General features: G+C 42.1%; 1 protein-coding gene across 1 annotated transcript in view; it reads left to right on the plus strand.

Annotated features, from left to right (window-relative positions):
* The window catches only part of Upp2 (uridine phosphorylase 2), a 211,099-nt gene extending 200,581 nt beyond the window's left edge, over nt 1-10,518 (plus strand). The window contains exon 8 of the mRNA XM_031370313.1: nt 10,245-10,518. Coding sequence (XP_031226173.1) covers nt 10,245-10,396 — 152 coding nt within the window. The 3' untranslated portion in view covers nt 10,397-10,518. The remainder of the gene's footprint in view (nt 1-10,244) is intronic.
* Nucleotides 10,519-14,218: the final 3,700 nt, after the last annotated feature.

Raw genomic sequence — 14,218 nt, forward strand, 5'->3', positions numbered from 1 at the left:
GGGGCCCAAACAAATTTTATTTTGTTTTGAACGCATGCCTTAAAATTGTTCAGACTATACATTATCCCATATGGATTTGTGAGCAGGTAGAACATTGCTTCCATCAGGGATATGAGAAAGCAAAGCTCGAGGATCAAAAATCCAAGGGTGCCTGCTGATTGATGATGTAGCTAGGACTCAGCCCCAAGTTCATTGTTCTCTATCTTCGTAGTGGGTGCTACCTTTTTTTTAAAACCATAATTGAATTTGTTGAGACAGGATGCAAATGAGGGATTCCTAAAATAGTCTATCGGTCACAATTTTAATTAGCATGGTCAGGAAAAGGTAGGAGGAGAAGGAACCGTTTGGGAAAGGGCACATGGAAACCTGGGAGGCACGTTCTGGGAAGTGTAAATGCAAAGCTAAAAATACCCGGAGCATGCAGGTGTGCCACACAAACAGGTGGAGATGAGAGTGGTGAGGGGGAGAGAGATGTGCAGCTTGGGGGGGGGGGCAGGTTGCATGCATCACCACTCAAACTTTGACTTTCTGTTTGGAAACCAGAAGGTACTGGAGAACTCTGAATAGATAAGCTTTGGTATACTTCCTCTGAATGCCCAGTTGGGAAGAAGCTAATGGGAACAGAGAGGGAGTGAGAAGAGGATTAAGGGGCCAAAGGCATCCATCTAGCGAGGTAGGAAAGGTCATAGTGATATAGCAGAGAGCAGTGGGGTACAGTCACACTCCACACAGTTCAAAGGAGAAACCCAAAAAAGACTTGCTGCCAGTTTATTGTGAGTTTTAGGAGAAAGGCAGACACTACGGATACCCAGAAGGGTGAGCTTATCACACCTGGGACAGACACGCTAAGGTGACAATTTGGTGGCTGTGACATGCAGATAGGGGACAGGTGAACAGTTGGACTTAAGATTCTTGGGCTCAGATGAAGGGTTAGGACTGGAGGAATAAGCTTATATGTTGACGGTGGAAAGTGGCATTTGAAGCCCATACAGTAGATGGAGTACAAAGAACCTAGACACAGGCAGAAAGAGATGAAAGCTAAAAGTTAGGGAGATGAAGAAGGCCACGGCAGGGTGATTGGTAATGTTATCAGTACACCAGGAAGGGATTCTCTGCTACCCACAGAACAAAAACATCAAACAAGTAATCTTGATTTCTAATACCTGCCCTTACAGCCAGTCCATTTCCTCATGCGTGTGATAAACACTGTGCCTGTGGTAACATGTCCAAGAATGCACCTCAGGATTAGAGAGAGTTCATACGAGATTAATTGCAGGAATACTGCTTTTAACCACTATTACCTCAGGAGGCGTGTGCATGACAGTGTGCATGACAACCCCTGCACATTCTGAGGAATCACAGATCCCTGCTTATGCTGTTTAGGTTTTCTGCTTGTATGTGTATGCGTGTGACATGCGTGTTTGCATGAGTGTGGGCACATGTGTATGAGCGTGTGTGCCATGTGGAAGCTGGAGGTCAGGAATCAGCCTCAGTGGCTTTTCTACCTCAACCAAAACCCTAAGCTCAATGACATGGCTTAGTCCTGCTGGCCAGCTTGCTCTGAAAAATACTTTTTTTTTTTTTCTGTTTTCAGAGGCTACAATTTCAGGCAGGTCTACACACTTACTAGGCATTTAGTTAGGTTTGCATAGCAAGTGCTCTAACCACTGAGCCACCTTCCCCAGACACCATGCCCATGCTTGTTGTTTGCAAACCTATCATGAATGCCCACTTTCAGAGAAACAATAACCCTAACCAGTGAGCAAGAGTGGCATAGTTTGCCCTTGCTTGAGCCGCAATGCACAAAAGATTTGTGCTCCAGGGAAGGCCTTCTGAGTTTCCTTATTATCAAAGCAACTGACCACTGGACTCATATCTCTCCTAATATGCAACTGAGCAGATTTTGATAACCAATATAGTCAAATAGAAAATGCTGAGCCAACAGGCTGCCAGGTCTAAGTGTGGTGATGACCATGAGTTCCTTTTGTTAAAAGTTACCTATGGACCCCCAGGGAACAGTGTAGGCTTGTGAATCCTGGGTATCTGTCTTGTCTTCTGAGAATCCTTCGGAGACTGGAGGGAAGCCATTATCTTCCGAGAACCTTCCTGTCCTGTGGCAGATCTCATGACCTCGTTCTCACCTGCCCCTGCAGATATCCCTGCTTCATAACTTGCCTTCCTTGATCTTTCTACAGCATTCTGTTCTCGCTGCTGCTGCTGAGCTTCTAGCTGCTGGTTTCAGCCTCTACACAGGTCTCTCTCTACCTTCCAAGTCACTGCTGCAGCCTCCATTTCATCACGCAGACCCCTTTTGGCTGCCAACACACATACAAAAGGCTCCACCCATCACAGCTCTTCACAGTCACAGGGACTGTTAATCTCCCCCAAGACATCATTGTTTTAAAAGGTGGATTTCTAGCAGGTTGGCTCTGTGGGCCAGAGCTCTCAGGGGCCAGACAAAGGCCCATGGACAGGTTACTATCATGTCCTCCTCTTTCATTGCTACTCCATAACATTTTCCCCTCATCCCTTCCTGGTGGTAAAGCTTGGACAATGGCAAACAACCCTCTTTAACATCAGCCCATTTACTATCTCACACTGTGTGAGCCAGGAAAGCTTTGGGAGCAGGGCTGAGGGTGCATTCACACTCTGCTGTTCTAGCAGAAAATCAGGAAGGACATGAATGACAAGCAGCATGGAGATGTCTCACCTGACCCCAGAGTCTAGGATCCATGGGTTCCCAGCTCACAAGACCTGACTACCCTCCACAGTTACTACGGGCTCATCCCACCCTACTCTCCAGGCTGTCTTCTCTGGTGGACCTTTCTATCTCTTTATACTATGAAGAGACAGCAGAACAGTGAACATGAATTCACACCCATGTGAGAACTCGTACAGTTTCTGCCTTCTGATAACATTGCGCATTAACACCGCTCTTCTAGGAACCACAGTTCTGACTCAGAGGACTTAGTCACAGACTCAGCACCTTTGCAGAGACACGCCATTCTGCATCTCCCTGCCTTGGGGAGGGCCTGTGTCCATATAGCTCAGCACACGTCTTCACAATTAATGAGACTTGGTCTCTCAGGAGACCATTGTGTGACTACACAAACCCAATCACACATATTTATATCATGTACTTGACGTCTATGATGCATATTCAACACTGTTACCTTTATTTCTGGTTTTCTTGTATATTTTATATATTAACTTCTTTATTGCTTTATATAATGCATGCTCTACTGTGCTTTCTGTTGCTGGGATACAACACTGACAAAAAACAACTAGGGAAGGAAAGAATTTATCTAGATGGCTTACATTTCCACACCGAAGTTCATCATTGAGGGGAGTCGAGCCTTGTGATGCTTACTGGCTTGCAACCTCTGGCTTGTTCAGCCTTCTTTCTTATACAACCGAGGACCACCTGCTTACAGATAGCACTGCCTACAGTGAGCTGGGCCCTCCTCTATCAACCATTAATCACGAAAAGGCTCCATAGGCATGCCATAGGCCAATGTGATGGAGACAGGTCCTCAGCTGAGGCCTTCTCTTTTCAGCTGACTCTAATTTGTTTCCTGTAACAAAAACCTGAATCGACCCAGAGCGTAAGGGTGAGTCTTTGTGCTCTCTCCATTGCGGTGTGGCACCAGAAGAGCAGGGACTTTGCCATTGTTCCATGCCCAGCACCCAGAATGATGCCTACAGTATGGGAACTCCATAAATATTTGCCAAGTGGATGAATGTAAACAACGCCAATGAAACTCTCCTTGACCTTGGAAAATGGCCACAGAAAACAAGATCCTTCATTCTCGGGTCACATGAGTAGTTCGGAATTGTTTGAAGGATGGGAGCCAAGAGTTCCCCTCGCCGTGAGATTTATGCAAACCTGCAGTCCCAGAGTCTGCTGTTATTTGTAGGTGAACAAACTGTTTGGAACAGGGCCACCAATACCCATCTGCCACTGCTGTTCTTTTGCTCACTGTCCCCAACAAATGTATTAGGGGTCCAGCATCATCTTAACCAAGATGTGGGTAAGGAAACAGTGGACTTCAAGTCACCCCACAACAGAAAGCTGTACCTTCAGAGCAATGCAAAACGGGACGGCAGAAAAGCAACACGGTGCCTAGTGGGTGCATCCGGGATGTGTCTGACCCTGTCTTATGGTGAAATTTACTTCAATTAAGCCCCTGGCTTCTGATCAAAGATGATAACCCTCTCGGGCTATGAACTTGTGATAAGTGTGTTCAGCCTGTATCTAGTTTTTACAGATAGAACTGCCTTTTGACACAAACTCACACAGCAATATATAAAACCTAATATTTGTCTAGGATTAGGCTCTGCTCCAGTCCTTCTCAATGCCTTTAGTTGTCTGCAACTCACTGTGATTTTTCTTTAGAGTAAAAGAATAATTCCATGTTATTTCTTTTGACAGCTACTTGTAACTTAGGGAGGTATTCATTCTTTAGGGAATTAACTCTGAAACTGTTCAAAAAAAAAAAAAAAAAAAAAAAAAAACAGAAACTCATCTTGAATTCAACTTTTTAAATTCTTCTGTGGCTGTTCTCAGCCATGAAGGATGGTGGTGTCTGGAACCTGCACGAAGCCCAAATGACAATGTTACTGCAAAAATTAATGATTATTTTAGGTTTGTAGCTAGTATATTTCTTAATCCCAAAATAGAAGGGAATCAGGTTTTTGAACAATTGTTCCGCATGGATATTTGGCAACCACTTGCAGCTCTCCACACCTTCACAAGAGAAACAATGGCCAAGGGATCCTTAACTTTCGCCCCTTCTCCCAGCTAAGTCTCTGGGCTGGAATTTGACCTCAGTTCTGTGTGTGTGAGTTTGCGGTTTCTACACTGCTGCCTCTGGTAGGAGCCTCTCTATAAAAACACAATGCTGGGGGCTGGGGGCTGGGAGTGGAGGGGAGTCTCTGGCCCAAAAACCAGAATGTGCATCGTGCAAAATCAGAGGCCAGTTTTGTGCTGTGAACATTGTGAGCAGATAATCATCTTGCTTCAGCAAGCAAACTGTAAGAACTGGGTAGTCCCAAGAGTCAGTGCTGGAGTCAAATAAAAACTTCAGTGGCCACTAAGTGACATTGCTTAGGCATGCCACCGCAATTCAACTTTCAAACTAAAAAATCAGGTGTAAATAAGAAGTTAACTTATTACTTTGTTTAGGGTGGTTGTTGTGAGGTGTTATCATATGGCTCAGGCTAATCTTAGACTTGAGATCCTTTGCCTCAACCTCCGAAATTCTGTGGTTACAGTTGTGTGTTACCCCACCACACCTTGCAGTGTGTTTTCTATTGACTAATAACGGTGCACATATATGTATGTATAGCCTGTGTGATGATCAAATTGGGCTAATTAGCATATCTATCACCTCAAATATTTTTCTATTTTTTGAGATGAAGTATTTAAAATACTGACATTAAGAATTTGGGGCCTGTTAATTAGACAAAGACAAGATTAAGAAAAAAATACTTTTCAATATTTTAATATACCTTAATAGAAGCCAGTATAGTTTTGGTTGAGTGCCTTTAATTCTAATCCTAAGCTTCTCTCACTACTGCCAACACCACCTTGCATGTGGCTGGCACAGCCTGTACTGGCCTCTCTTTACTATGGCACCAGGACCAGAAACCAGGCCTAGGACCTTAGGTTCCATTGCCTATGTTCCCAAGACATCTTTATTTCATGGCCCAGCATGCGGCAGCAGATCCCGGCCCCAGCTTTGCTGCTAGGCCTCCTCAGGGATAACAACATGGTCTTCCTACTGACAAGATGATGTGAGGCCTGAGGTGGAAATTAGGGACTTGGGATGCCTTGGAAAGACAACCTTGTCTGAGAAGATGAAGTCAGGTCTACAGAGAACACAGCTAAGGTGTAGGAAACACAGCTAAGTAAGAACAAGGAAGGATGAAATCTGACATCACTGCCTTCCCACTGATGCTTCACTCACATGGTACCACAAATTGGCAGGTACCATTGAAAGATGATGTGCACATGCCTATACTGGAAAAAAAAAACATTAGTAAATGCTTCCACTGGAAAAGGAATGTTTAAACAGTATTTAAAACAAGAGAAAAAGACCAAGAAGTGGTTATGGAAGGGAGTGGATGTATTCCTAGGAGCCTCAATATCAAAGACACTACCCAGGAATCTACTGCTAAATGTAAATACCTGGATTTAGTTCTGGGCTTCTGGGTGAAAATGGAAACAAGTTATGTTATTTAGCTCTCCTTATATAACGAAAGAAAGCATTTGAGGTGTTTTCTTCTTTTGTTTGTTTTGGCAAAACTCTATCCAAATGTTAAACTTTACCCAATTATTAAACAAGTGGGATGGTCAGGTCTCCTATAACAGAAAGCATCTTTAGTGACATTTTTATAAGAGATCCAGGACAATCGAAGGATGGAACATAAACACTCCAGTTAATTCAGCATGTCTTTACTGACCGTAAAGGGTTAGGGTCTAGGGACGTACATTTGTGGCAACTTTGATTCAAGAACAGAGTTGGAAGTCTTTAGTTTTCAGATAGTTCAACCAGAAAGACCTGCTCTCTATAAACATTTACTGTCTCCTTGCCTACCCCACCTGCACTCTGGTTCAATGTGTCTGGAATGTAGCCTATGAATCTGAATTACCTGCAGTCTCTGGCTCAGACACAGGGAGCCAGCACACCAAGTTTTGAGAGACATGAACATACAAATAAGTTATTTGTATGTCCCTGGTCCTGCTGGCCCCTCTGAATGTGAACTTCTGTCCCTGCTTTATGATAGGTGGTCAACAGACTTTGTGATAGGAGATCAAAGACTCATAGGAGAGACAAGAAGTGGAAATGCTTTGGGTAAATGATGACATGATTCTAGTATCCTCTACAGGAGGCAGACCAGGATGAAAGTGTGTTTGCTTTGTAAACTCAGATGTTGAGGAACAACAACAACAGAGTGGGAGAAAGCAGAGGTTGGGGATAAGGAGAGAGAAGAGGATCAGACAGATAAGCCTGGCTGGGAACTGCAGCACCAGCCTTTGCTGGGTTCCTATTCCTCTAACAGCCAGTTCATTTGCTTGCTGCTGTGTGCATGGGTATTGGCTCCCAGCCCTGTTATCTTTGTCCCCCATTAATGCAAAACCTTACTGGAGGTTTGATCTGAACCAGAGAGGCGCTGCTAACCAGTAGAGCAGAGGGCTTCGGGGAACCTAAAGGATTTAATGTATGAGCTTTGAGGCCCTGGGTCCCCAAAATTATCCACAAGTATTTTGTATGCATAGAAATCCATGTTATGTGAAAAAAAAAATCACAGTGGCAACTTCCCTCAGCTTCTGGAAGAGGCCATAAAAGATGCCAAAGGGCTGAAAATTGCTAGGCATTACTGACCGGGCTCAGAACACAGTAAGCTCTGCCTTAGAGCTCTGTGTTCCCATTACATTCCTCCTGGGTCAGGTAGCTGACAATGTTCTTGTTGACAGCTAGGTCACCAAATCTCCCTCTGGCCCCAGGAACTACCCTTTATGCCTAATCTAAGGATTATGGCAGCAAAACCACAGGCTTCATTTGGACAGGTTGTTTTGAGTAATTAGTCCCTTTTATTTGTTCATGGAAATGGGTTATATGCTGCTTGTTAGGGGAGCTCTCCAGGGTGCAGGAAGCAAAGCCAGGTGGGTGTTACTTGCTCTCTCCGGATTTGACCTTACCCTTGAAATCCAAGGGAAGCATTCTGCTTCATGCCTGCTCTGTTTCCTTTTATCCTTCTGCCAAGTAAGGGACTGGAGCTGGACTCTGAACACTCCTGGCACCTGCTAGCCACATCAACACTTCACAGAGCTGCTGCTCATTAACTTAAAAAAGCATGGTGAGTGCTAGCTCACTCTTGTTTACCTGTTCAGCTGAGTTACTTTAAGACAAAGTGAATGGTTTTAAGTAAAAAGGGGCCTAAGTGATGGAATATTTGAATCTTCTGCCGTGGAGTATTTTCAGTGGTTCTTACTTGATTGTGAGCATCAGTTTGCTGCGTAGTCCAGGGCAAGTCCTAGCAGTTCACCATACACCAGCTCAGTATAGGAATGGATACGACTGTTTAGGAAGTTGGGGATTTAACTGGCTACTTACTTAGCTGTTCCATCATAATGGGCCATTGGTTTACCCCTTTCTAAGCTGTCATTTCATCATCTATCTAAGGGAACAAAATATTACCTCATTCATGACATGGCTGCCTAAATTACAATATCATAAATGCCTGGCATGCAGCAAGAACTAAACAAGCAATAAGATGCATGAATTGGGAAAGTATTTGCAAGTTGAATAACTAGACATTTACATACAAAATACAAAAGGAATTCATACAATTTAGTAGCAGGGAGAGAAGTAGCCCAGTGATCATTGAGCACCTGCCGCAATGGCTATGAAAAGGCAAAGAATTACAAGGGTTGTGAGGAGATTAAGAAAAGAAAATAGAACCCTAGTATGCGGGTGATGGAGGGATGAAAAAGCACTGCCCTCTTTGAAACTGGATAAAGGTCTCTCAGACTAAAAATAGAACTACCATGGTGTCTGGCAATCTCACTTTCGAATACATAAGTCAAAAATTGAATTCAGTCTATGGAAGAGAGTGGTATTTAGTAGAATTCACTACATTATCAATTCACAACAGCCACCATTATGAAATCAACCCAAGTGTTCATCAGTGGATGAACAAACCATGACAGTCATATAAAATAGAACATTCTTGTCTTCCAATGAAGGCAATTTGGGTATTTGCAACAACACAGATAAACACTGAAGATATTTTGCTAAGTGAAATAAACCAGGCATGAGACAAGATCCTGTACAATCTCATTGATGTATGGAATCTAAAAACCTCAAATTTATAGGAATAGAGACTAGAATCAAAGCTACAAGAGGCTGCGGAGTGGAGGTTTGGTGGGGTGGGAAATGTAGACTTGTTGGTCAAAGGGTCAAAGTTGCACTTAGAGGAACAAATATAAATGTCTTAATAAATACTGTGAATATTGTTGATAATAATATATATAAATATACAAATGAGTAAATTTTAATTGTTATGAAAAGATGTGTGTGAGGGGATGCAGAGGATAGATTGACTAAATCTTTCTAAAATATATATACATATTGAAATGTTTCATTGTGCCCCTCAGTATGTATAAATATCATTTATCAATGAAAAGTAAAAATTTAGAAGATAGTGTGCACTCTTGTGATTATAGTATGCTACTTCCTAAATCTCCCAATGAAGTCTGCAGCAATGAGCCAAGAAATACATATTACCCAATTCTACTTCTATGCCCAAACAGGTCGCTAATGTCCATAGAGCTGACCCCTTCTGCAGTAATACACTTTTAGATTCTGAGGAAGACTAGCTCACCTTTGTTAATACTAATTGCCCACCACTGATGCCATTATAAACAGACAAATTCCTTGGAATCAAAGACTTGATGTGAAATTGGTAATAAAAATTGATACAGTATACATTTTTTTCTGCGTAGATTTTCTTAATAGAACCAATCAAAGATACTTCCATTGGGTCAAAAGAATGAGAAGTTTGCCTTTTTAAAACATATTGTGCTCTTTCTCACACGTTTTTATTGTTGTTTTTTTTTTTCAACACATTATTTCCCTCATTCTTTGGAAATTAAATGCTAATGCATTTGTCCTTTCATGTGCCTGAGACTTACGTTCAAGCACTTGACTTGAGATCTTAATGTTTATAAGAATCAGTGTTCACCTTTACAGGATGCTGGTATTTTTCTAGCCAGCATCCCATAGCTGGCTCATTGTTGTTTGTCCCATTCATGTACAGCAAGCACAGTCACGTACTGAACCCAGGAATAAAGCGTTACTTTAGATGAATCCTCAAAGAGGAAGAGCCTCCTCTCAGCTCTGAGGAGTACCATTGACAGCCCAGAGGTTTGTGTGCCTTGGGTGTTCTGATCTGAGCACAATGGTTTCCCTAATCTAGTATACTGCAGAAGAAAGAACCAAGAGGGATTTTAATACTTTCAATTAACTAAATGAGTCTTGGAAGGAAGGAAGGAAGGAAGGAAGGAAGGAAGGAAGGAAGGAAGGAAGGAAGGAGAAAACTAGAAAATCCAGCAGATTGCATCTACATTACAGGGAAACCATTTAAAATATGCATGTTGAGAACGCTAGTGTATAGACTAATATCCTGTAGAATAGATCAGCACTTCCCTTCACTAACCGTATGGCTTTCCTTACTAGCTGCTGTGGTCTGTGTGACACTTCTTGACAGACTCGAGAGTGACCAAATCAATTTGTCTCATGATGTCCTGGTGGAGTACCAACACCGGCCACAGCTCCTAATCTCAAATTTCATCAAAAAACAGCTTGGACTTTGTGACCAGATGTCATAACTCCGAATCCCGCCGCTCTCCTGAGAGTTGGTACACAGAGCTGCAAGGATGGAGCCATGTGTTGTTCATAACATTTTTATGTAATTCTCATTCTTGGGCTAAAATCATAAAAGATTTTTATGAAATCTTTTATCTTAAAGTTCAATTTATTGTAAGAGAATTTAATACCCATGTGAAATTAAGTTCAAGTTCCATTTCGGAATGAGTTAACTAAAGCAGTCTGATAATTAATATTTTAAACTCATGAAATGTGACATTTGGAGTTTCACTTGTAGCATTAATTAAGCTTACATCAAAATAGATCAGCCATTTGTAGATGGTTACCAGTTGCTTGCTGAAGCAGACCCAGAAGTGTATGTTAGGATGGCGTCAGCACTTCTAGGTGTTCAACAAGTGACAAAAATTGATCATGCACATTCAAAATATTTACAAAAATGTGTCAGTGTAATATAGGCCGGTATGGAAGAATTATCCTTGGGGAAATATGGCCCTCCCTTTTCCCCTGTCCCTATACAATGTCAGTGCACACAGAATGGAATTAGAGGCTTATGGATGTATGTTCTGTGAGAATCCCAGAACATCACACTTGAGATCACACTTTTTTCAAATGAAAACCATTGTAACACAAAGACCTTTAATCCCCTCTCCACCCCCTCCCCCAGAAATCAGAGGTGACTCAATTGCCTTCTCACAATCTTTTTATTTCTATAAGGAAACATGTCTTGAGACAGCTGTATTTGTTGTTTCAATAAGAACTGAATAAGCTGAAGAATTGGTTGACAACCAAATTTAAACTTGAAATCAAGATAGCAACCAAATCCATCTGTGTAACTTTGAGGCAGGTCTCATCAGGGCCTGCACCTAAGCCTCCCCTGGTTGACCTTGAGAGACTGCATGCAGCAGAGGCTCCAGGAAATGATCCCACCTTCAAGGTTCTTTCGAACGGTTAGAAATTGGAGAGACTGGTTGGGGTAAGAGTGGAGGAGATCTTGCAAATTTGTATAGTATGTAATATTGTGTATATATATATATATTTATATGGTTGCAGAACAAATAAAATGTATCTCTTACCATGCTGCACAGTATTTGGATCCTGGATCATTTGTCCATTGTATGTGGCTGAATAGATAGATGCTCAGGGCAGGATTCCCTGCTGGAGACAGTAGGCTCCAGGCTGTTGGAACAGCCCTGCCAAGCATGGTTTTCTCTTTCAAGTTGCAGCAATAAAGGATCCTCCAAAAGGTGCTTTGGTTTGTGAGCTTGTTTTGGCAGCAAGAATGCTTGGAGTGCAACTTCCCAGGTCTCCCAATAATTGGCCATCGAACACAAACATCTGAACTGCAATACCGAAGGGCAAGGCAGGAGAGAGTCCACTTGCTTAGCCACATTTTTTTTTCCTTGACTTCCTATTTTGTTAAGTGGAATCCACTTCAAAGCACTTCAAGAAGCTTGTGGGTTGAACTTTTATCTGGCTGCCCTTGAAAGACTTGTTTGCTTTCTGCCTTGCCTGGAGAAGGAGAGGCTCTGAGAAAGAGATGAATGAAATAGTTCCCACCTAACCTTCCTGCCGCTTCCTGACCAGGAACTGCTTCAGGAATGCTTTCCTTGCCCTTAGTTCCTGTGTCAGCAAATAGTGTCTAGCTGGATGCCTGCAAATTACTCTGAGGAGTCTGCCTTCCTCATTCCATCCTTCAAACAATCAAGGAGTCAGATGAATGGACTCACTTGCATCCCTCCTCAATCTGTCCCCCATTTCTGTCTGTCTCCCTCATTACTTCAAGTCCAGATACCACTTTCTGGCCTTGCGGACGTCTGCCAGGGTCTCGCTCTCTCGATAGCCACGCCTCTGTTCTGGGAGTTCAATTGAAAGCCCTAGGCAGATGGGCCCTACTTCAACTCCTGCTCCTGGTTTAAATCTGAACCCAGTGTTCCCTTCCGTCTGAGGCTCCAGTGAATCCCATGCAGCCTTCCTTCCCTCCATGCCCCCTACTACTTCTTCAAATAACTCATTAAGGGCTGGAGGGATGGCTCAGTGGTCAAGGGCACTGACTGCTCTTCCAGAGGTCCTGAGTTCAATTCCTGTCAACCACATGGTGGCTCACAACCATCTGTAATGGGATCTAGTGTCCTCTTCTGGTGTGTCTGAAGTGTTACAGTGTATTCGTATAAATAAAATAAATAAATCTCTTTTTTTTTAAAAAAAAGAACTCATCACAACTTGAGTTTTGCTGTGATTTGGGCCACTGTTTAATGGACGGTGAAAGCCTTGACAGTAAGATTCTGGAGGGCAGAGACTATGTCTGCCTTCCTGACTGCTGTGCTTTCTCTCTCTGGGTACCTAAAATAGTGCCTATCAATGGCTCAAATGCATGTTTGTCAAATGAGGAATGCATGTGTAATGAGCACGTATGGATATCAATTGATTTGCTCCAGGACACTGTCTTGTGGTTCTCAGCATTGGGGCATACTAGGTTCTGTCAAAAAAAACACTTTCAAAAACACTGCCTGAGGCCTCACACAGACCCACACAGCAGGACAGCTGGGAAGACAGCCATTGATTGAGAAGAATGTGTCCTGTGGGTGCCCCTCCAGCTGAACTGCTAAATGCCTTTGAACCATTCTCCACTGGAGCGGTTGTCAGAAGAGCAACTCCTTGACCCCAGGAACAGTATCTTAATCTCCTTATATTCTAGCCGCTGACTGGTGCATAGTAAGGCTAGATGTATTAAGCATATAAGTGTGCATTATTGCCTATACAGGTTAATAATATAAGAATCTTATATAACTATAAGTCAAGAATACCTTAAGATATAACCCTTTCTATAAGGATACATGCCTGCACTTAATAATTCTCAGGCCTCTACAAAGACTGCAGCTTTAGAAACATGGTGTTCAACTAATTTTGCTAACAGGCATCACATGTTGGGTAGAAATGAAAACTTGAGTAAAAGATAAATGGACTCCATCGCTTGCCTCCAAGGCACAAGTTCTGTCCTTTGTCACAGAAGAAAATTAAAATTGCCTAACACATACTGAGTTTCATAAAACCATACTGTTCCTCTGCAGGATCCAGCATGCCTCTGGACAGACCATAAGTAGACGTTTTGAAGTTCTGGCTTACCATCTTTATATCAGATTCAGAGCTAAACAAACTAATCTTGCTAATAAGTTCCCCCTTAAAATTTATTTAATTGGTTCCCTTTAAAATTATATACATATATATACATATACATATATTATGTATATATATACATACACATATACATGTTTGTGTGTGTGTGTGTGTGTGTGTGTGTGTACATACATGCTCACATGTATGTACACATATCCTTCATTCTTTTAGGACTCTATCTTTTAGGAATCCTAAAATAATAACAGGGTCCTCATTACAATGTCTCCTAAAATGGATATCTGGAAAAATTTATAATTTTCAGTCTGCTTCCTTATTCTCTTCTGAGTGATCACCCCACTTCTGACGCACTTTGCCCAGCAGATGCCACTGAATACAGAATCAACTTAACATTTATGTTTCTAGAAGTGGAGCATAGTAATTTCCCCCTTAGAACAAACCCCACCATTTAACTACTTTTTCTTTTGAAACATTAAATGTAATATTAGTAGTGTTTTATGAGTCTCAAGTAGCTGTAAATTTTACTAGGCAAACAACCTTGAAACCAGAATCACAGATTTTGTGGAGAATTGGTCTAGAATTATCCTGCTAAAAAGTAATTTAGGATTGTGCCTGTTTTTCTCAGAATTTAAGTTTTCTATGAAAATGTCTTATCTTCTATAGAAGCCTAATTGTTAACATTTTCAAGCACT

Source organism: Mastomys coucha, unplaced genomic scaffold (genome assembly GCF_008632895.1).
Source record: "Mastomys coucha isolate ucsf_1 unplaced genomic scaffold, UCSF_Mcou_1 pScaffold15, whole genome shotgun sequence".
NCBI lineage: Eukaryota > Metazoa > Chordata > Mammalia > Rodentia > Muridae > Mastomys > Mastomys coucha.